At 39.8% G+C, this 22,099-nt stretch overlaps 1 protein-coding gene across 2 annotated transcripts in view; it reads left to right on the plus strand.

The window, feature by feature from the left end:
• nlgn1 (neuroligin 1) overlaps positions 1 to 22,099 on the plus strand; it is a gene marked incomplete at both ends in the record, with an annotated part of 287,041 nt that overhangs the window by 82,100 nt on the left and 182,842 nt on the right. Inside the window, one exon of one of the 2 annotated variants that reach the window (XM_083970483.1) lies at positions 20,986 to 21,045. The exons of the other annotated variant lie outside the window; for it this stretch is intronic. Coding sequence (XP_083826609.1) covers positions 20,986 to 21,045 — 60 coding nt within the window. The remainder of the gene's footprint in view (positions 1 to 20,985; positions 21,046 to 22,099) is intronic. 2 annotated transcript variants of the gene reach the window in all.

Genomic DNA, 22,099 nt, shown 5'->3' on the forward strand with positions numbered 1-22,099 from the left:
CTATGTTACTATCTCAGTGGCATCTGGATAATCATGCACAACCGGTTCTAGTATTTTCATCATTGCACTTGTAATATCATTTGCTCCCCTCACTGACACAGCCTCATGAGTTCAATTTTCTTTTGTAGGAAAAAATAGAGCTAATTTCAGCTCCAGGACATGAGGTTTTCACTCTGAAAGTCAAAAGAGACTAGTGTCACATCTCCATCCTGTCTCTCTGTCGTATTGGTGCTTCTCAGTGCGTGGCTGTCTTCTCTGCCACATGCTTTATTTGGATGTCTTCATCACCTTGGCTAACCACATTTAGCTTTACAGCAGTCTCACGTGCTTTGTAGTGATTGCAGAATCGTGGTTTTTTTTCCTCTTTTCTTTTGGCAGTGTGACAGCTTAGGTTGAACTTTGAGTTAAATATGAGTTGATAATGAGATTCTTTCACAGGTTATAGTTCTGTTCTCACTGCATTTAAGTCTGCAGAGATGGATCTGTGAAACACTGTCTCTCGACTCAAGGTGCTGCCTTTCTATTCTGGTGCGATGGTAATGTGACTCAGCAGGAGAGGAACTGATGTGTACCTTAACACCTGGGGTTGCTTTCTTTCTGCACTTGTGTACTTACGTGACGGGATACAGTTTAAATTCTCATTCATATGGCTGGAACCATTTCACTTGCAGAGATGATGATTTCCTTATGCTTTCCATGTGTTGATGGCTTTGGACCAGCTTTTTTGGTGTATCTCCTGTGTTGAGTATACCCCTGTTGCTCAGTATGGCGGGCAGGTATGGCCCCTGACTCCAACTGGTGTGGCCACTGGTATGTCTGCTACTACCCCTCTTTGGCCCTCACTGCCCCTCCATCTGCTGCTTCTACCTCAGCAGTTGGCAAAAGAAATGCATATTTTAACATAGTTATACTTATGTATAAAATGGGTTTTATCCCATATCTCATTAAAAAGTGCTGTGATGTCCACTTTAAAAAATGCATGCAGTTAAATTAGGCAAATCCAAAATCCCTCAGGAGTGGTGGTGCATCACTCCACAGTAGACATTGTGCACAGAGTGAGAGGAATGGATTCCACTAAGCATCCTGCAGTCTGTCATGAATCTAAAAAAGAGGCTGGCTTCTAAAGCAACGATCCAAAGCATTCCTCAATATCCACCATGAACCGCTTCAAGGTACACACGCTGTCAAACTCACAGGCCCCCGACTGTGAACAACACTGGTATTAAACCTGCTGTGAGCACTATATGTCTAAATATATTTCTGAACTTGAGGTGATCTGCAAGGAAAATGTCTGTAAATATGTAAATCAAGAATAGACAACATTAAACATGACATTAAACATGAATAAAGTAGAAATAATGGACATAATGGACAAACATATTGTACAAAAAACAACCTGAAGCTGTTACAGTGATGCATAAAATGATATGATAAAAGCTGGGGAGTGGAGATAAGATGAGATCAAGAGGAGCTTCTGTGGGTAATGCGAGAATGTGCTTGAATGAGAAGAAATGATACGCATCCAGTGCTGAATGGACGTCAATATGTTGGTGTAGAATAAGTAGTACTTGTGGTAAAAGACATAACATTGATATTACATTCATAATAAATATAATATATTCCCCATGTATGGCCAATAAGTTTTTCTAGGTTTTTTTTTTTTTTTTCAATTTTTTCAATTTCTTTCATGGGTGCCTAAACGTTTGCATCCATGCCTTTTGTTCATACTGTATCACCTAAATGCACATGTCTGCAGGTACAACACAATACCATGGTGTGGATTGAAGTAACACACCACTTTCACGGACATTTCATGTACCATTTCTATGCCCTTTAGGCTTTTTCTGTGTCATTCAGTGCTGTTTTGGTCCGAGTTAGGGTAGAGGGAAGGTTAGGGGTGAGTCAGTGCAGAAATGACTCAGGGTCAAATGACATGTGAAAAGCAAAAACTGCATAGTCATAACACAGAAAATGACCTCGGGAAATTTCACCATCTGGTGTGCCAAGGCTGGCTGGTAAACACTGATAATCGAAGATGCTGAAGTGAAAAGCCAAAACATGACAACACAGTTCAGGAAGAGTGCCCTCAAATGCCACAAGATGCAAGGCAGCATCCGCACGTACAGTAACTGCTCATCTCTCTTCTGTATTCCACCCTTCCCTTCTTTCTCCACCCATCCACTCCTTCACTAACTCTTCTTTTATCCGAGCCAAATGCTAATGTAGCCAGAAGGCTCTTTGAAATTGAAATGATGTGAAAATAGAATTGCAGTGGCAAATGAGCAGTGTTTGCTGGTCCCGTCTGGGCCAAAGGAGCCCTTTGAACGCGCCTCTCCCCCAGCGAGCAGGCCCTGTTCTGGGCCACAGTCTCTCTGGCGCTTCCCTCCCCTTTTACATCAGCTGGAAGGCTCCCAGAGGAGCAGAGATCAAGCTGAAGCTGATTGGGATTGAGTTTGTTTCACACACACACACACACACACACATGCACATAGATGCATAGGCACATTTGCACGTACAAGCATTCTTTCAAACTCAGAGGTGTCCACACACAAAAACACGTAGGCCTACAATGTGCATGAAGATATATTCGCTGATACATAGAAATAGTAAAAAGTCAGTGCTTGAGATATATAGTACAATAAGTGTAATATGGTTGAAGAGGACTTGTGGCCCTTTTAGTTCAACATAAATTGTGTTACAATATGCCTGATATTAGTTGTAGTAGTTTGATTAAAAGCTTTCACAGTCTTCTTTATTGCTGTTCACTACTACTACTACTACTACACTTTTCATGTTCCTCTCTATTCACTGGTAGATAATACCATAATATTCTGAAACCTTCCACAAATAAAAGCCCAGGGTTATACACAATATGAAGCCTCAACAGAGGCATGGGATTGTCCAAATTGAACAAACAGATCGGTCGTTTACTTTACTTAACCGCTCATTGACCTTGATAATTTTGTTTTTGTAACCACGACAACAAAGGTCAAAGTAGCAGTTGTAATCCAAATTGTGATTGTTTCCCAGTCAGGTTGTTCTTGTGCCTAAAGCTAATCAAACCATAGCCATAGCTGAAAAGAGGCATCATATGAAAGACTTTCTGGAGGCTGAATGACAAACATCATTGTCTCCTTTCATGCCCAGTTTGCTTAAAAAGATGAAAACTGGACACACACACATACTATACACACCCGCAGGGCCGGTTTTAGCTATGGGCAATATGGGCGACCGCCCAGGGCGCAATCTTTGTGAGGGCGCACGAGCGCTCTCCAAAAAAAAAAAAAAAAAAAAGACAAAACAAAAATTGGCGTCAAGTTAGTGGAGTGGTCGCTGGGGCGCCCCTATGTCACGTTAACTTGCTGCTGAGAGTCATGTAGCCTACTACAGGTTCTATGTGTGTCAGGAGAGGCGAGGGGGGAGGGAGGGGGGTCAACTTGCGACTGCTGAGGTCTCACGTCGGATGCTCCGCCGGCCCAGAGGGCTCTCATGCGGGGAAGGAAAGGAGAGTTAAGCGCTAAACTCCTCGCCCTGAAGTTGGCTTCATTTTGGTAATGTTGCTATCGGGATGCCCAGCAAGATTCCTCCTCTCCCTCTTCAATGTCCGGTCTCTGGTAAACAACACGAATGAACTGCGACAGGATCATGTGTTAAAAAGGATCCTGGACTGTCATGATGTTTGTAATGAGCATGGTTTAACAGCAACATCACGCTGTTTCCAAAACCACACCGACTTCAGCAGAGACGTGAGTTTAAGCACATTTTTAGTTTAGCCTACAGATGGAACAGTGGTTCCTGTCATTACTTTATATTCAAAATATCATCATGTTGCTGGCCCTACACTCACAAAAAAAAAACTATTTTAAATTGTGTATTTTTTTTAGAGGTTCAGAGTCTGTAGTCAAGCTGCTCAGTTTTAATATAGCCTAAGCCTATAATTTTATGTGATTGGCTATTTTAAAAAATCATTTAAAAGTGGCTGGATGATCAATAACAAATTAAACTGTGGTTTGACAAATTCAAACACATTTATTGATGATTTAATTTAGAGGAACCACGGTAGCCTATAAGATAATGTGTAAGATCAAATTCAGTGTTAAAGGCGCTCAGGCAGGTGATTTTGAAATACGCTAAAATTAATCCAGGAAGTATTCAGAATACATTACTTTACTTGAGTAAATCGAAATGCATTACAGATTACAGATTTTGGGACATGTAATCAGTAATCTGTAGGGGAATACATTTTAAAAGAAACCCCCCCAACACTGATTATAATATATTCTTGTGTTTGTTCGTTGGTGGGTTTTTTTTTTTTTTTTTGGGGGGGGGGGCACCACGGGATGGTTTCGCCCAGGGCGTAAAACTAGCCAGGACCGCCTCTGCACACCCGTATTGAACAGTTTCTGGAAACTTGTCATTGTCAGAAACAAAACTTTCTGATGAGGAGCCTGAGTAGTGAGGAGAAAGACAAACACACATCCGCCGAAGTCAAACACACAGGAGAGAAGGAGTGAAAAAGCCGTTAGGGGGAGTAGAATCAGAGAGAGGGAAAGTGAAGACATCGGGTGACCGAGACGTGAAGAGAGGAGGGAGTGTTTAAATGTCAGTGTTTTAGATGACAGCAGTCCCAGCTCTAATCCCCCTGTATCTGCTCTCTGCTTCCTGACACAGAAACAGCAGAGCGGAGTGAAGCGCTTCATCTCAATGCACAAAAAGAATACATAACAGCATCTCAGAGCCACGCTAATAATTAATGAATGATGGTGTTATATAAGAGGAAGAGTAAATACGATTTGTCATCATTTAAGCATTTCATCATAGAAATGACATCCACCTGTTCACATACATAAAAGGAATCATTTTTTATTAATACTTTTGAAGAAAATTGTACAATCAGTGAACAACAGAGCATTAATGGCTCATGTAATGTACCTGAATATGTGTGTGTGTAGACCCCATACTGGGCTGTTTGATCAGATGTTTACTTCTACAGTGTGTTATCTGTTTCTTATTCCCCCTGTCGTGAACAGGCCACAGTTGCTGCTTCATTTCTCTCTCATATCTATTTTACACTTCAGTCAACCCATTTCTACTTGTTTTTCTTCAGCAGTCTCCTCACAGTCTCCTACCCTTTTTCTCCCCCACGTTTCACACATCAGATGGTTGTATTCAGGCCAACAGTGTTGTAAAACAGACCGTTCAACCCTTTAGCATCAAGGCATTAAGCAACATAGGGGAGGTTTACCTCATCAGATAAATTACAACATCTGTTGTCCATTCAAATCCTGAATAGTCTCTGTAATTTTACCTGACAAGCACAATGGTGAAGTGAGTGAATGTCCTCTCTCAGGTGCACAGGCAGAACTGTTTCCTATCAGCCTCTATACAGTAACACCTCGCCTATCTGGTGCAGTTCAAACAACTGCTGTGTTTGCCCATTTGCTTTGGTTCATTTATGGTGGACGAAAAGCACCAGACCGAGACATCATTTCTCAGTGAGCTAGTCCATTTGCTGTGTGAAAGCAAAGCAGATCAGCCACAGGATTAAAGATCATTTGGTAAGAATGGTAATACCGTACCTGCGCTTTATTAAGTGAATACTGGGATTTCTGCTGATGCATCACGAGGTGAATTAGGAGCTAAACCTAAGCTGCAGTCATATTTTAAGTGAAGCAAAGAAACCATATATCCGCATAGTGTGGCTCTACATAATGCCTCTAATGTATTGAAATTCTCTCTGTGAATCACTAGAACAGAATAGAATAGAATAGAATAGAATAGAATAGAATAGAATAGAATAGAATAGAATAGAATAAACTTTATTCATCCCTGAAGGGAAATTTAATTGTCAAGTAGCTCATCACAAAAAACACCACTTCCATTCATCCCCAACAGCACAAACCATCACAAAACATAGACAACACAAGACATAACATAAAATAAGATAAGACAAATAATAATACTATTTCAATTTATCCACCAGAACTCTGCTGCAACTAATATTTTAATTAACATGGTTTTCCCACCAAAAAATAGAGGGAAAAGGAAAAATGGCTCATGCACCCTTATTTCCTGGTTGACACATTTTGGATTAGTCCTTAAAGGGACAACGAGGAGTTTCGGAAAAGCGAAGCGTTTTCACACTACATTTATGAGCCTCCGCGCGCACCGTACATTTCTTTGACCGGGCGCAAGACGGACTCATGTTTTCATTCATCAATAATTAAAGTCAGAGGTTCAAAGAGGTTCACATACCACCGTAGTTCCGACCATAAACGGCGATGCGGCTGCGTTATTCTCATGATTCGCCAAGAAGGAAACGCTGGTCGGCTCGACCAGCATTTCCGCCACCACTAATAATAACAAAATAACAATAGAGACAGAACGATGTATTTATCGAAAATGGGCCCATTAACAAGTGTGGGTAGCGGAGATTCATCCACATTAACGTGAGACTTTTTTATAACCGAATAGAAACTCCTCGTTGTCCCTTTAATTGTGTCATATCCCATTCCTGCTTGTGCATGTTTGACAAGAAAAGTGCATATCAAAAGGGTGCACAAAACATAAGAGAGGGTCAGCCTCCTTTATTTGTTAATGTTGCTTGTTAGCTTGCAACTTACATTGTCCACACAAGATGTTGACCAAATACATACAGACAGCTCAGTAAAGTTTCTTTCGGCAGATGCAGCATTGCAGCCCGATTGAGATTTGTTTGCTTTTTTTGTTTGTTTGTTTGTTTTTGGTCCATATGAGACAAACTTCAGATGAGCTGGAGCTTTAGCTGCAGGATCTTTCCTAACATGGCAACATATTTGTGACAGATCAGAATACTCTCACAGTAATGAGTAATTGGCAGCACTTGTTGATGAATGATACCATACTGATAAATGAGCGAGATCAAGAAATGCTTTTTATGGATTTTCTTTCAGCAAGTCAAAAGGAATACTTTTTATGTTATTTATTTATTTGTTTATTTATTTATTTATATATACTGTATATATATTTTTCATCCCGAATCCAGGGAAAACATTTTCAGTTAAATTTATCACGGAAGGATTGAGACTGAGTGACATTGATATTGGGACAGATTGGTTTAGAGGAGGAGATGAGTGAGTCACATGAAGTGACAGAGTAATACAGAAATGAGAGAGGAAAATATAGTTGCATGCCATTTTGTGTGTCTGTGTGTGACAGAATACAGTTAGGAGTATGACCATGATGTGACAGTATATAATGTATGTGATTGGGGAGAAATGTCTCTTTTATGTGTGTGTGTGTTTGTGCTCCTGTGTTCCCCTAGCCCACATGCTGGTGCCTGTCAAGTCAAAGCAACTTCAAGCAATTTGTGTTTTTATAAAAGAAAAAAAAATTCTCAGCTTCACAGTTGGTGGCTGCATAAGAAACGACACAGTGCCCTGACGTAGCCTCGCTTCAGTCTTTGAGCTGCCGCTGCTTCCAGCATCGCCCACTGGCCCGTCGCCCAGTATGGAAATACCCCTCAGCCTTAATGGACATTTCATTTAATAATCAGTGATTGATCACTGCTGGTAATGATGTATAAGCAGGAGGAATCCGGGATGAAGAATATTCTCAGTCAATAACTGGAAAAGGTAGAGCGCTCGGCGGAAGGACAGTCGACTGGGTTGCCAATAGCAGCATGTCTCCTTAACTCTCCAGTTGTCAATATGGCATCTCTTTATTTGCCAGTGGCAATTAGCACCATGGCGTCATGTTGTTGAGTTAGAGTCACATCAAACCTCACAGAGCTAATTAGACACACTTGACCTTTTTTTTTTTTTTTTTTTTTTTACATGAGGCTAATTTTAGAGATGGGCCTTCACTTGAGACAAGGCTGGTACCCAGGGGTCTAAAATGTTGTCATGTCACAAGCCCCTGGACAAACACAAAAAAAAAGCTTTAAAAGCTGATTTCTTTGTCTATGCTCGCTCTATAAATGCCAGTGAAACACAATAGTTATCTTGTTACTGTAATTATACTACATAGGTGCCAGTTTAGCTCTCTGATGCACTGCTTTAATCTCAGACCGAGATGATGTTATTGTCTCCTTAGAAACGCAGTGGACACTCACCTCCACCGTCTAGTCCAAGTTTACTCACCATAAAACCTTTTCAGATGTGAAACAGATGTTCAGCTCTTAGGTTAATCAAAAATCAATCTAGAAATTTAGATATTTGTACTTCAGTTTTAATTCTCTCTTCTGGTTTTACTAAAAATCTCCAGTCTCAAATGAATGCTAAAAAAGATTACACCAACTTGATTGCTGTAATCATGTATTTATTTAAGCAATTCTTTATTTGTGTTTTTATTTTTGAGATAAATGTTTCCCAACTGCAACCTGAAATGTTGCTAGAGTCCAACCACTAAGAACCCTGGTTTTATGCATTTTATGTAAACACGATAAAAGCAGTGGATGACAATGTGTTTGATTCCTTAAGTGAAGAATCTGCCCAAAGTAAGTTAATATGTCGTGCTCATAGAAATATTGAGACTGAAGTGGCTAGCACTACGCCTTAGCCTATGTTCTCAGAACTTAATGAGCCAGTCTTCTCCAAAACTGTATGTGTGGACTACCTTATGTGTTTTTTATGGACTACTTTTAGGGACAGATTTCAGACTAAAGACCAGTTAATAGGGGACAGCTATGTCCAATCTATGTCCCCAGAAAGTGTGTGTGCACATGCATGTGCGCGTTTTGGTCAATGTGTTGAGGTTGTGTTTGGCCTGGCTCAGTATACTCTGGTTTTACTCTGGTGTGGTCACATAAATAATTCATCATGTTTTTCCCCACCATACTCTAGACCTATCTTGGAGCTAATGAGCTCCTCACCCTCACAGGCTTCATTGATGTTTTTGCCTCCTCAGGTCCATAGCAGATTTGACCCCTGGAGACTCCCACAAATCAAAGACACACAGCGGCAGCAACACACACAACACACACAATCTTGCACGCACTCATATACTATATCCTATCCCTGTTTGTGACATTTAGTGGCATTTAACATGCATGACAGTTCCAGGGCTGTTTCTGTTTGTCACGAGGCTGAGTTTACACACATACATGTTGTTACAAGTGTGACACATTGGTTGACACGGTACACTCTGAATATGATGGGAAAAAAACATAACTACATGACTGGAAGATGTATGACTGTGTTTTTGTGTGTTTGTGCTTTGCTATTTATCACATAACACACTGGGGAAATTGAAATAATAATAGAATCGCACTGCTTTTATAACACTGGGAGCTGACACTTTGCAGATGTCAGTTTAGGTGAGAGGCCGGATATTCCTTGGACAGGTGGTCAGTCAACCGTAGGGCTCACACATACTGTAGGGCTCTGTTTTGACAATATTAAGTACATGGTGCAAGTGTAATTAGGGGGTGTCCATGTCTGTTTTCTCCATCTGGAAACAGTCACAGCACCAGGTGGATGGTTTAAATGGGCTGTACTTAATCTCTTAATTTTTCAAGGAGCATTTTAGGTGTAACATCCAATAAACCTATCACAGTGCCGTTCCCTTTAAAATCCGGGCGTGCTTTCACCTCATTATACTGATGCAGTGTTTGACACTGCAAGTTAGAGTTAGGATTTATTTGATCACACCTTGCGACTGACCAGTGAGCCCAGTCTTGACACAGGTAGCAGCAGCTGTGTGAACTCTAAGGGGCAAAGAAGAGCTGACTGAATCAACACGCTGTGAACAGCTCTATAATGAGGTAACAGCAGACTCCCATGATACATGACAGCAATATACAACACACAAGTGCATTTTCAGCAGATGCTACTTTTGTGTATAAAAGGCAAGGTCGCTGAACAGTACTCCCTCAACAATACAGTATGTCCTCAGAATAACAGCATCCGTCAATCTCTCTGGTGGACATTCCCATTTTTGATCAATGTGCGAGCTTTTTCCTCCTGTTGTCTTAAATGTTTGTTGGCCTACGCACCTGGAAAGAGAGTTTTTTGGACAGTGAGTAAGAGTGCAAACACCTTTTCTCCTCAGAATAACAGTGAAATAATTGAATACTGACTTACAGTAAGACCAGGTCCTTATTGGGCAATCACACAACCACTTTCTGCTGCCAACAATAACAATGCCCCTGACCACATCTCATTTTCAGACCAAGACACCCATGGGTGCACAGATAAGTGCAAGTTTATTTACATTTTAAACAACATGGGCACTGGACAGTTTTGTTTAGTTAAGTTTATTAGACAGAGCTCATGAACAAAGCCATTCACACTCACATGTCCACTCGGGGAATCCTCATTTAACCTGACCGCCATGTTTTTAAACTGTGGAAGGGATCTGGAGCAACAGTGATAAGCAAGGGCATGTGAATATGGAGATGGTTTTGGCATCAACATGGTCAAGTTTAATAGAGAATTACTAAATTAAAAACTGGTCAAAATTATGAGTAAGTCAATGTCTCTAAAAAGCAATTCACCACTTTTTTTTTGAATCCTTGAACTCGGTTGTATTCCCCTTTAAAGTCACCTAAAATGAGAGCAAGGTGGTCTGGCCCTTTTAAATATTTTTACTACAGCTTTCATCAATGTTGTACTGTCGAGACAGACAAGTAAGGGAAGAGAGAGCTATGACGGCATAAAATGAGCTGGGATTCATTCCTGTGCAGCTGCATGTACGTGGCTTTTACACTAATTGGTTTTGTCACCATGAAGCCTAGAGCTTCCTTTTTAAGATCTCCTTTACGTCATGTACACACAACAGGGAAAAGCATTTTGGAAGATGCTGATTTGCGCTAAAATGTGGCTTCTGGCTGTTGTCGGTAACTCAGCAGGCTAAGGCACATGCCGTGTGTGCATGTGTATGCGCAATAAATCTCATCCTATTTCACCTTTCATGTCATTGTTGTCACACAGTGTCTAAAAACAACTTGAAAATAATGGTTTTCAGAAAAAAAAGTGACTACTAAACAGAGTTCTAAAGAGCATGGAACTTTGACAATCACTTATGTCATATTGTAAATTTGACACAACATGCTTGGTTTTAAATATCTCCTTAAATTATGAAATTGCATTTTCTTTTTTCAATCGAAAATAGAAATGCACATTTTCTGTAGTTGCTTGTTTCTTCTGTATTTGCATTTCTTAAAGTCTTCTTAAGAGTGGTGCTTATTCAGAGTTTAATTTGAGGCGCTGATCCATAAGACAGTGTATTTAATTGTAGATTTACGTATCTGTCAGGCTTCTATCTAGAGCTCAAGTAACAAACAATCAGATGTAAAACTCTGTAGTTGTAGTAGTGTGTAGTAGTGCACATTGATACTGTCATGGTATCAAAATAGAAACCAGACCTGCTTTATAATCAAAGAAGATGTGAAAATCTCACTTTGCCTTATGACATGACAGCAACAACATACTATGCTTTCACAAAAGATCAGTTAAAACATTTGCTTTCTTGTTTTTGCATCACTGAAAAACACCAGAAAAGTTGTGATAAACATGTTGTTTGAACTTCAAATTAGCCGTAAATCCAATACACTCTATCAGTCGCGCCAGCCCTCGTGCAGTGTTACATAAACATCTTTTCTGCTGAGTCTTGCGTCAAAGCCTGAAGTCAAAATCCATATTTCTTTCTTGTGTAAGTAGGGTCACAAACTTGGGTTTAAAACCTCTGTAGTTCCTGTCATGCCATATTTCACAGAGCAGTGGGTGAACAAAGAGCAGAGCTGACAAGTCTCACTGCATGAGGAGAGAAGGCTTGGTTCAAAACAGCTTGACTCCTTGATAAATGGACTGTCCACTGGCTTATTAGCTGACAGTGTTGGTCAAAATGAGTCAGTTTACAAAAAGAAAAAAGGAAAAAAAAGAGGGAAAAAATACTTGTCTCTTTAGACACACAGCCCTGACTCATCCTGGGATATAATTGGAGAGACTGGTCACTGACTACTAAACTGCTTTGCCCAGGGTTCAATCCCCCAACCTCCAGCGCCAGCAGTGCGGTTATGATGATAAACCTCACTTTTTTTCTTGTTTCTTGTAGCTTAAGTTTTGTACAGTTTCAATGTTGGCAGTTCTGTGCCTATCAAATGTGCAACAAAGGATTTTCAAGATACGTCATTAGGAACAGGGCTAAACACGTATGCCTCCTGACATTCTTGTGCCCACTGCCAACACTGAAGAGATCTGACTGTAAAGTTGAGACCAAGATGTTAAAGAGATGGGAGTTAATTTGACTTCATTTGAAGCATATTCATGCATAATATCACGGCCAAAACACTGGACAAGAGTCATCTTGATGACTGGAATTACATCTTTATTCCAAGCTATATTATTATTATTACATAAACCAGTGCTTCATGCAGATAAGACATTATAATAATTTAACAGATCACCTAAAACTAATTGCTTCATGATTTGTCTAGAAGCGGCAGCCATATTAACCCTCACTGCACCACCACGCTGCTTTCAAGCTGGCTCTTTATATGAGTGAATGGAAACACTCCATAACTGGGAATAGCTGCTTTAAATCAAGTGGATGTGGAAATGACCTTGAATCCTCGTAAAATAACAACATTACATGATCTTCTGCCATGTCCCAGACTTAGTGCCCCCACGCTTACATCTTACTGTGAAGGACGTATGTGTAATATCCTGCTGTCAGTCTCTTCTTTCATAAATCAGAAACTTGTTTGCACTGGAAAACTTGTCCTTAACCCATAATATTAACCCCCAAAGCAGCAGGCTTTCTTTTAGTCAATTTAGTGAAAGAAAACAAAGGGCTCATGCCATGTTCTCTTTTTTTTCAAGCTCTCTATTTTCTTGCTCGTTTGCACACAAGTCACACATCTTTGCTCATGTTCTCCCCTTCCAGGCCTCTTGCTGCTTGGAATTGACTCACTGACAGTGTGGGTGTTTGTCTCGTCAGCAAGCAGAGAGAACAGTGGAGGAATGCAAGAATAAAATAATGAGTACAAGGGAAGGGGAGGAGGAGAATAGGAAGTGAGGGAAGATGAAATGGGTGGCAAGAGGAAGCAGAAAAATTGAGAAGTGTAGTGTGGGATATTAGTGAGCAGGCAAGCTTTTAGGTCTCTAATGTGTCGTGGCTGCTTGTTTACAGCTGAGGCAGACTCGGCCAGTCGTTGTTTGTCTTTGTAAGAGGATATTTTATCATTCTGTTAAAAAAAAAAGTGAGTGTTATCAACTTGTTTTTAGATCTTGGCATTAGTGGTTTCCTAGCAGCAGATGTTTTCTTTGAATATGTTTTCTCTTTAACATGGTTAACGTGGAGTTTCTGCTTGTCTGTTTGTGTTTTGCAGCCACCACCAAAATGAATTATTTACCCACAAAAATGGGCCTAGAAACACCAACACTGTGTCCTAAAAAATTACCTTCACATCATGTTTGTTTTCAGACTGTACATTTATAGCATCAATTATTTATTACTTACAGTATATTGCAGGTAATTACAGATTTGTCATGTTTATAGACAATATTAAACTGAAGTAAACAGAAAGAAGTCAGAAGTTAAAACATGATTGAAAAGAAACAAACAACAAAGAGAATGCTATGCTCTTTCATTTTGAGATGAGTTATAGTTTGCCCTGTACACTGTGTGTTAAAATGTTACACTATTGAAGAGGATAATTTGACGCTTTCTGCTTTTCTCGTTTGATTAGAAAGGTTTCTAACCTGCAGAGCTCCTTACAAAAACAAAATAAAACTCAAAATCAAACTGTTTTCAGATAAAAAATCAGAACAAATACACCACTGATTATTCATTACACACTACAGAAGTGTAGAAAACACAGACCTCAGAGCATGTAGCTCCAAAAATACTGTATGACATAAGACCAAGGCTAAGTGTAGTGTGAGGAAGGACGGAGGCACTGATGGTGCATTCAGGTGCAGTCAGGCACCTGAATGACGCCGTCGGCAAACCAACCAGATGTCATTTTACTCAACGAGAGAAAGACGGTAAAACGTGGGTCAGGTAAACAGTACGACATCACCATGACAGCATATTGTCACGCCTGTATTGTTTTGCCTCATGCTGGTGGACCACTTGTTTATATAGACGCTTGTTTATCTTGTTACATGCAGCGTCTGTTGTCTGTCTGACGTCTGCCCGATTTCACATAAATGCAACATCAAGAATACGTTCCGATATGCAACCGTACCGCTAGATGGGGGTAATTCCTACACATTATACCCTTAATTTATACACACATGGTCTATTTTAGTTGCTCAAATTTCTTTTGAAATTACTGTTCTTGGTCTTTTTCTTTCTCCTCCTCTCCCTCGTCGACTTCACCGATAATCTTCCTCCATTGATTCTTTTAAACTTCAACCCTCAACAACCTGTGTCCTCTGACCTGGTTTATGTTGGTGTAATCACTTCATTAGAAACCAAATGAACAGTTTTGACTTAGACTTTGACTTGAGTGATGACACTTGCGCTATAATTGTGTTTAACTTCTACCAACTTACCATTTTGGTCATGAACGCATCACAATGCATAATACATCTTATCAAATGAAATGGTGTTTAGAGTTTTGCAAAAAGTTGTCATGATACGTTTAGCAGCTGAAAATTGATTACTGCTTTGCCAAATGAGTGATAGTGTTAATAGTGATGAAACACTTATTCACAAATTGGTTCAACTTTGAAGTGACATCATTGAGTGGCATAAAGCCATGATGAATTAAATAATATTTAACTGTCGAGGGTATGACAATGTGCAACAACTTTCTATTAGTCTCTTTAGGAGTAGGTGTGACTATACTGATCCATCATAGTTTTTTGCAACTCCACTAGAGTGGATCTCTGTATCAGTTCTCAGTGGATGCTGGTATGTGAAGAGAAAGGGAGGTAGGCAGACAGGAAATGAGTGACTACAGAAGACACAGAGTCCATGATGCATCTGCGTAGTAGCTTTTTCCCCAGTTGCTTTGACTCCATAAATATATCAAATGCAGTAGAGATCTGTGCTCAGCCATCACACATCTGTTTTGGTTGTTTTTTGTTTTGTTTTTTTAATTCCATGATCACACTCCCACAAAGCACATTTCCATTCTTGCGGGGCATTACTCACAGTCTCTGTTAATTCCTCTCATCATTTTGCTGAGGTGCATTAGACTTCCAGTTTTACCTTGGGGAATGGATTCTGTATTTATAGTTTACAGCCTGTAGGGATTTTATCCAAGGTCAGTAGTAGATTACCTGTTTGGCTCATTGAGTCGTGCGCTCTGTTAGATCCCCTATTTTAATGTGCATCGGTGATTGATTAAGCTGCTGTGTTTCCATGCTTTTGTGGACCTTACTGATCCTCACAGAGAGCAATATGTATGTATGGATAGCTCTTGTGCTGAATGTGCGATCGATGCATGAACTACCCTTGCAATAATTACCTCATCCAGGAGGGAGGTGGTGGTAGAGGGGGGGGCAGCCTGAGGCTTGAGTCTGTGTGTGTGTGTGTGCATTATCCATACTTCTCCATTGTTTTTCTTTTCTTCTTTTTTGAATCATGGATTGATGCAGTGTCTCAGACAGGGTGAAACTCTTTATCAGTCTTAAATCAATGGTGATGGTGCAGAGATGTGTCAGGGTAAGAGGAAAGAGATGGACAGAGATGGACAGAGATAAAAAACAAACAACTGCTTAGGACAGCGAAAGTCAGCACCCATAACATACAGATATCTGGGCTGGGGTTGAACAGAAGTTTGAAACATGAGATGCCAGCTGCTGAGTCCATGATAGACCATTAGGAATGGAAAAAATAAAAAATAAATAAAACTGTACTTTTTTTTATTTTTTAAACCAGTGATGTTTACAAAGACCATCATGAGCAATGATAGATACTGATATTTCACATATCTTAAAAAATAAAACCAGAACAAACAAACATGGAAACCATACATCACATATAACAGACATGCAGTAATAAATACACAGAGAGAAATTATATATTCCCTGTACGAACCATATATTTTCATGTTTATTTATGTATAATGGTACTTCTCTAATTCCATAGATAGGAATTTGACAAAATGGTCAAACATCAGCTGTAGCCTTTCTTTCTGACGATAGCTTGGATGGATATCTGAAACAGATGGTTTGACCCGCACCTCTCAAAGTTATCAGCCAGGAGTCGTGGACATCCAGAGAGATCAAGGCAAGGCAAGGCAAGGCAAGGCATCTTTATTTATATAGCGCATTTCATACCAAGGCAACTCAATGTGCTTTACATCAAGGGGGGCACTCGAACTCAAAGACCATCTTTGAACAGAAATGACATTTAAGCACATAACCATTAAATGCTGCTAAAAGCTTCAGAAAAACCTTTTAAGTGGTCTGCTGTTAAGATTATGTTTCCCTAATGACTTTTAGCAATGTTTTAATTTATATCGAATGACAGGCACACATGGGGCAGTATGGTGAAATCCTTCCAACATTTCCATGTAACATGAAGATCAAGATGATGGAAACAGATTAAAATACTAAAAATATATTCTAAAAAAAAAGAGAAGAGAAGGCTCTGGGTGTAGGGAAGAGTGTTAGAGTGCAAGGCAAAGATGATATAAAAAAGATACAGAATGATAAGAGAAAGTCAGATAGAAAAAGGCAAGTTTCAGGTTCTGAAACAGTGATCAGAGTTGATACCAGCTGAGACCTCACCAGTCTAGGCGCTTGTGCTACACACACATATGCTCACAGTGACAGAGAGGGGAGTGCAGGTCAGAGTCGGGGCCTCCTTGTCACTGGGCAGTTTAGAATTGACACCTGATTCCTGAATGCTGTGTGTGTGTGCATGCGTGCGCGTGCATGCGTGTGTGTATTTATAATGCAGGTCTGAGTGTGTGTGCTCACATTTGTGTGAGACAAGCTGTCATGAAGCTGTCTTGTCTTGTTCTGATCCCCACTAACCCTCAGTCAAACAACATGCCACTGTAATAGCAGCACATGTGCAGCCGCATCCATCACATTTGATTCTGTCATGCTCACAGGTTTCAGCCCATAGTGAACCCTCTATTAAAATGTATATTATTTTTATCTTTCTGTTTTTTTTTTGTGCGTGTGAGTTTGTTTCACTGTAAGCCATTCATTTCCCATGGCTATGGCTTACAAAACATTTTAAATATCCAGTGCAGTCTGTTGAATGTTTTCATTCTGTTTCTTATCCTCCTCACCTCACCCACTCCACTCACTAGTTTCAAATGCAGTATGCCAATGAGACAATGACTGAGTATTATAAGTGTTGTCAAAGGTTTTGGCAAAGGCTTAACCAGGATCTTACTACGATGATTTAAGAAATAAAGCACATTATAAAAGAAGAGCATTTTGGACAAGAAAATCATAACCAGCAAATCTTATTAAAATGTGCATGGTGATCATAACAATGGATCAGTTTATAAGAAGAAACATTCATTAAATTCCCAGAGCAATTAAAGTTGTTTAACATTACAATTGAGTTATAACAAGACAAAATTAAATAAGAGGAAGAGATTGCTGATAAAAATGAGCACATTATCATGTAAAAAATACATTCTGTAGCGTAGAAGCTCTCCAAATAAAAAAAAGTGTTGGGCGCCAGACAGGAGAATGTTGAACGTTCACCTTAACCTGTCAAATTTCTAAAGTATTTAACTTAAATTGGAGAGAAAACCCAAGCTGCTGGCTTCATTGCTACAAAAGACACATAATCAGACAAGAACCATAAAGTTAAGGTTTCTTAATTTTTGGATTTTAAGTCAGTAACTCAGAATAATCATCATCAAAATATTTCAGATGAATCATCAAACTGAAGCAACTCTTGAGTCAGGGAGTAAACAGTCAATTCACAGAAATTAAATTCAACTTAGGTCTCAGTAAACAAAAGTTATTTGAATAAATGTATGCAAAGAGGGTGGATGGGTGTGTGTAGTAGGGGTGTCTACAGCCAGTGCACTATTTGTATTTGAGTTCGGATTTTGGCTTTTAAAAAAATCTTCGGATTCGTTATTCGTATTCGGGAAGAAACTGGAAGTGGGCGCACCAGAGACTTCCGCCCGGCTAACTTCCTTCCGTTCTGGTCAGTTTGGAGGTTAGGGGTGTGTGTGTTTTGGGTAGCGGGAGAGATAGAGAGGAGGAAAATGAATATCTTCAGGACAGTCAGGGAAGAATCCAGGAGAGTTTTATCCACGTTATTTGCTGGTAGGTCCTCCAACCTGGAGAGAGAGCAACCACAGAGTCAGGAACAGGTCTGCCTGCTCCAGGGGTTCAGTTCTCCTCTCAAGAGTCCTGGGTCCACACCAGTCCACTTCCAGATTCCTCGGTTAAAGTCACTTTAATTCTAGTCCTCCTTTCCTTTTCGTTCTCAATTCTCCTGTTTCCCTCCACACACACACAGCTCTCAGATGGGTCTGATTTCTAACCTTCCCTTCCCCCTCTTTATCAGTGATGTCATTTCCTGCTTCCTGCTACAATTCTACTTCAAACTTTTATACTGATGAATAAGTTTGCAGAGTATTCCTGTTATCCAAAACATTGTGCTTTCGTGGACTGCCCCTTATTGAATTTGAATATTCTATTTAAGCCAACAGTGCATAATTTTCTATATATTTACCCCCAAAATCCAAGGCCAACATGCATTTGAAAGGAAGGAGAGAGTTTAAGTGGGAACAGGATAATAATACAATTTTAAAAATCCACATTCTTTAATGTGATGTGCATGTTTAAGTATTAGCACACAGCCTTCTGTCACTCAATGCCGTGTATGCTAAAAGGCTAACATGAGTCTCCCACCACTATTATGTGTTCCTTTGACAGTGATCTCTCTATGCAGTGTACTCTATAAACAGGTAACACATCCCAAGACAGCAGATGCTCGGTGTTTCTTAGACGTTTCACATTTTGAAAGAAGCAATTCTTGTGTCTTGGTGCTTATTCAGCACCTAGAAAGCACAAGTCAGCTCTCGCTTATCAAATTGCTTGTCAAATTCACAAAAGAGAGCTGGGAGACTGCTGTAGGATAGAATGATATGCAGGGAGCTGACTTCCTCTTTAAAGTCACTGGAGAGAGATGGCTGGCCTTGAAATAAACTACCAGGATGTTAAATGATTGAAGAATTATTAATTATCAAAGTGAGAAAAGAGAAAAATCTTGAATCTTTCCAATGACTTGTCTCAAAATGTAGGTTACCTAAACAGAAATGTTCAAATCAACACAGTCAATTGATTTCTTTTCTTTTCTTTTCTTTTTTTTTTTACGTTAACCGTATTCATGGAAACTGCATTTTAACCTTTGATATATTAGAGCTGACTCATATATCAGTTTTATAAAGTCAAATGGAATTACATTACCCTGCTGGCCATTTGGCACTGTGGCTAATGAAGGTTGGAGAGAACTTGAGGGGTCTTTACCTCATCGTTGGTGCCTATTTGAAGCCCCATGACATCACAGACTGTGGATGTCACTGCTCTATATATAAAGCAGTGGTCTCAGGCTTTTGGACCCAGTGTGTGTGTGTGTGTGTGTGTGTGTGTGTTTTGTTCAGGTATTACTCATGTTGGGGGGACTTAAATCACTGAGCCACATTATGGGGACATCTCTTCCACGCGGGGACAAGAGACACGGCCCTCATGTAAATCAATACTTTAAGGTTAGGTTAGGTTAGATTAGGGTCTGTGTTGGATAAGTAATGGTTATTGTTGCAGTTAGAATAAGGAAATTAATGGGTCAATGCAATTTCCTTTGTAGTTATGGAGACACTGTGTGTGTGCGTGTGTGTGTGTGGGTTTAAGCACAGCCAGTATGCTTTTCTATTTCCCTATCATACACCCTGCCTGCATATATCCCCTTCCACAAGACTGCATGTTTTCTGATCCGTTATGTAGGATCTGTGTGTACCTGTCTATATGTTCTATGTGGGCGCGTGGATGAGTGGCTCTGTCTGTCTTGGTTTTGTTTAAGATATGTCTGTGTATGTGCAATGAACTTGAATAAGAGTGACAATTTATGAATTGTTATGAAGAAGCAGTTGACCACTTCCCCTGTCAAGTCAATCCATGTATTACATAGCGAAAAATCACCACTTAGCAAAATGATCAGTCATATTTCCTTTGATTAATATACGGCTTCATTCAACAGTAGGCTATCTTAGCATAGTCCTGCAATATTACTAATTAGAACCACTCAGATTGGTTTCACCAGAGGTTAACTAAATCCATCAACCACCTCTCAGACAGACAAGATTTGAACATGATCCCAGCCTGTGTTGCTGTAACACTCGTTGGCAAAGTGAGAAAAGAAATAAAAACATGACTCCTCAAATTCAAATAGGAGGTCCTTCTCCAGTATCCACCTATCTCATTTCTTTCTTTCTCTTTTATTAAAATTTGCTGGTGTAGGCCATGCTGCCCAGCAGTGCTCCCACAATTGGATTTATCATTGGCTGTGCACATTCTTGCATTAACATACTGTTAACACACTCTGAAAATATTACAGGGGGAGTTTGTCACATGCTTCTGTTGAGTGCTCTGCTCTTAAATATGCTGCTTCTTTACAGCGTCTGCCTTTTTCTCTGCTACAATGATCATTTACAGCTGTTAACAGAATGTCTCTGTTATGTATAATTAATGGTACAGTATGCACTGTTTCAAAGAGGTTTATGTCTTTTGATCCTAAGAGGTTTATCCTCAGCTAAGTCTTCATTTTCAACAGAGAACTAATATTTTTTTCATCAGTTTTTCTTTTTTTTCAAAGTCCCTCTTTTCTTGCTCCTTAACTTTCTTAAATGAACTCATATGCAGTAAGTCCTTACTGTAAACATGTGCAGTGGACATTGTGGTAATGTTTACCCAGCCTCCTTGTCAGTGTGAAGATTTTTCCATAAAAAGGGGCTATAGAAACATTGTTTATTGACATACTTTCTTATCTTTTGAGAGCATCTTTTGAAAGCTGTGTGTGTTCTTGATCACCCTGTTTTCCTCCATCTTCTCCTTCTTGGTCCTATAGGTCCCCTTACAAAGAAACACACTGATGATTTAGGTGATAGTGACCGCACGGACGACGAAGGTATTTTTTACCCTGATGCCAAACTGATTTGCATGACAAGGGAAACCAAACTTACCCTTTCTCCTCCAATTTTTATCTTCTTTGATTTTCTTACATTTCTTGTCCTTTTTTTGAAAGTGATGGACATTTTCTTTTTGCTCTTTACTCGTAAACTCTTTTTTGGCTGGATGTGTTTTGTCCTTTTCAGCTTGATGTCTATAAAGTTTACATGTCTCCCACATTCTTTGATATTAATACTGTAATATAGATTCTCTGCTTGGATTTGTTTCCTTTACCTTTTCTTTCCTTTTCTATGTTGCATCCCACCAGCAGATCAAGTTACTATTAACCCGTCAGCCAGCTCTTAACACATTTTTGCATGTTTTTCTTTTAACTCGTCTGGTCTACAGAATTAGATCATGTACAAAAGATCAACCACTGGCTAACTGGCTTGCACCTATACTAACACTCAGTCTTGTTCATGGTTTGGGCGTCAAACCAAGAATCTTTACACAGCTCGTGATGAGTCAAAAACAACATGACAATACTTGGCAATTTCAGTTCAGGAAACCATAGATGCTGCAGAGATGTGTGGGTTGTTGTGGCTTCTGGCACACCACAAAATAATGGCACACCAGCACATGAAGATAAGTTCCTGGTCAACCCCTCGCAGTGGCTGTTGGCTTGTGAACCTCAGTCCCACGCTGCCAAATTAGCTGTTTTATAGCTACGTGAAATGTGGATTGGCGAGTGAACCTGACAGACTTGGCAACCATGAATGAGCCAGCATTTGGGTGGAGCTGATTTCAAGTGGCATCACTGTCATTACAGTTTTACATGATCATCTGGGTTCTACATTTTAATAGTTTTTGGATAACACACAATCAAAAACGGTACACACCTGCTCCGTTTCTATTATATTTTAATTGTGAAGTCCCACCCGAGTGGATTTCCCAATGCCCTAATTCTAATGACTGCTTACACAGTAGACAGTCATATAAATTTTACAAGCATCTCTGAGACTCAGATGGCCCAGAGGCAGAAATAATCTCAGTGGTAGAGTTAAGTCTCCAGA

Source organism: Trachurus trachurus, assembly GCF_905171665.1.
Source record: "Trachurus trachurus genome assembly, chromosome: 4".
Taxonomy (NCBI): Eukaryota; Metazoa; Chordata; class Actinopteri; order Carangiformes; family Carangidae; genus Trachurus; species Trachurus trachurus.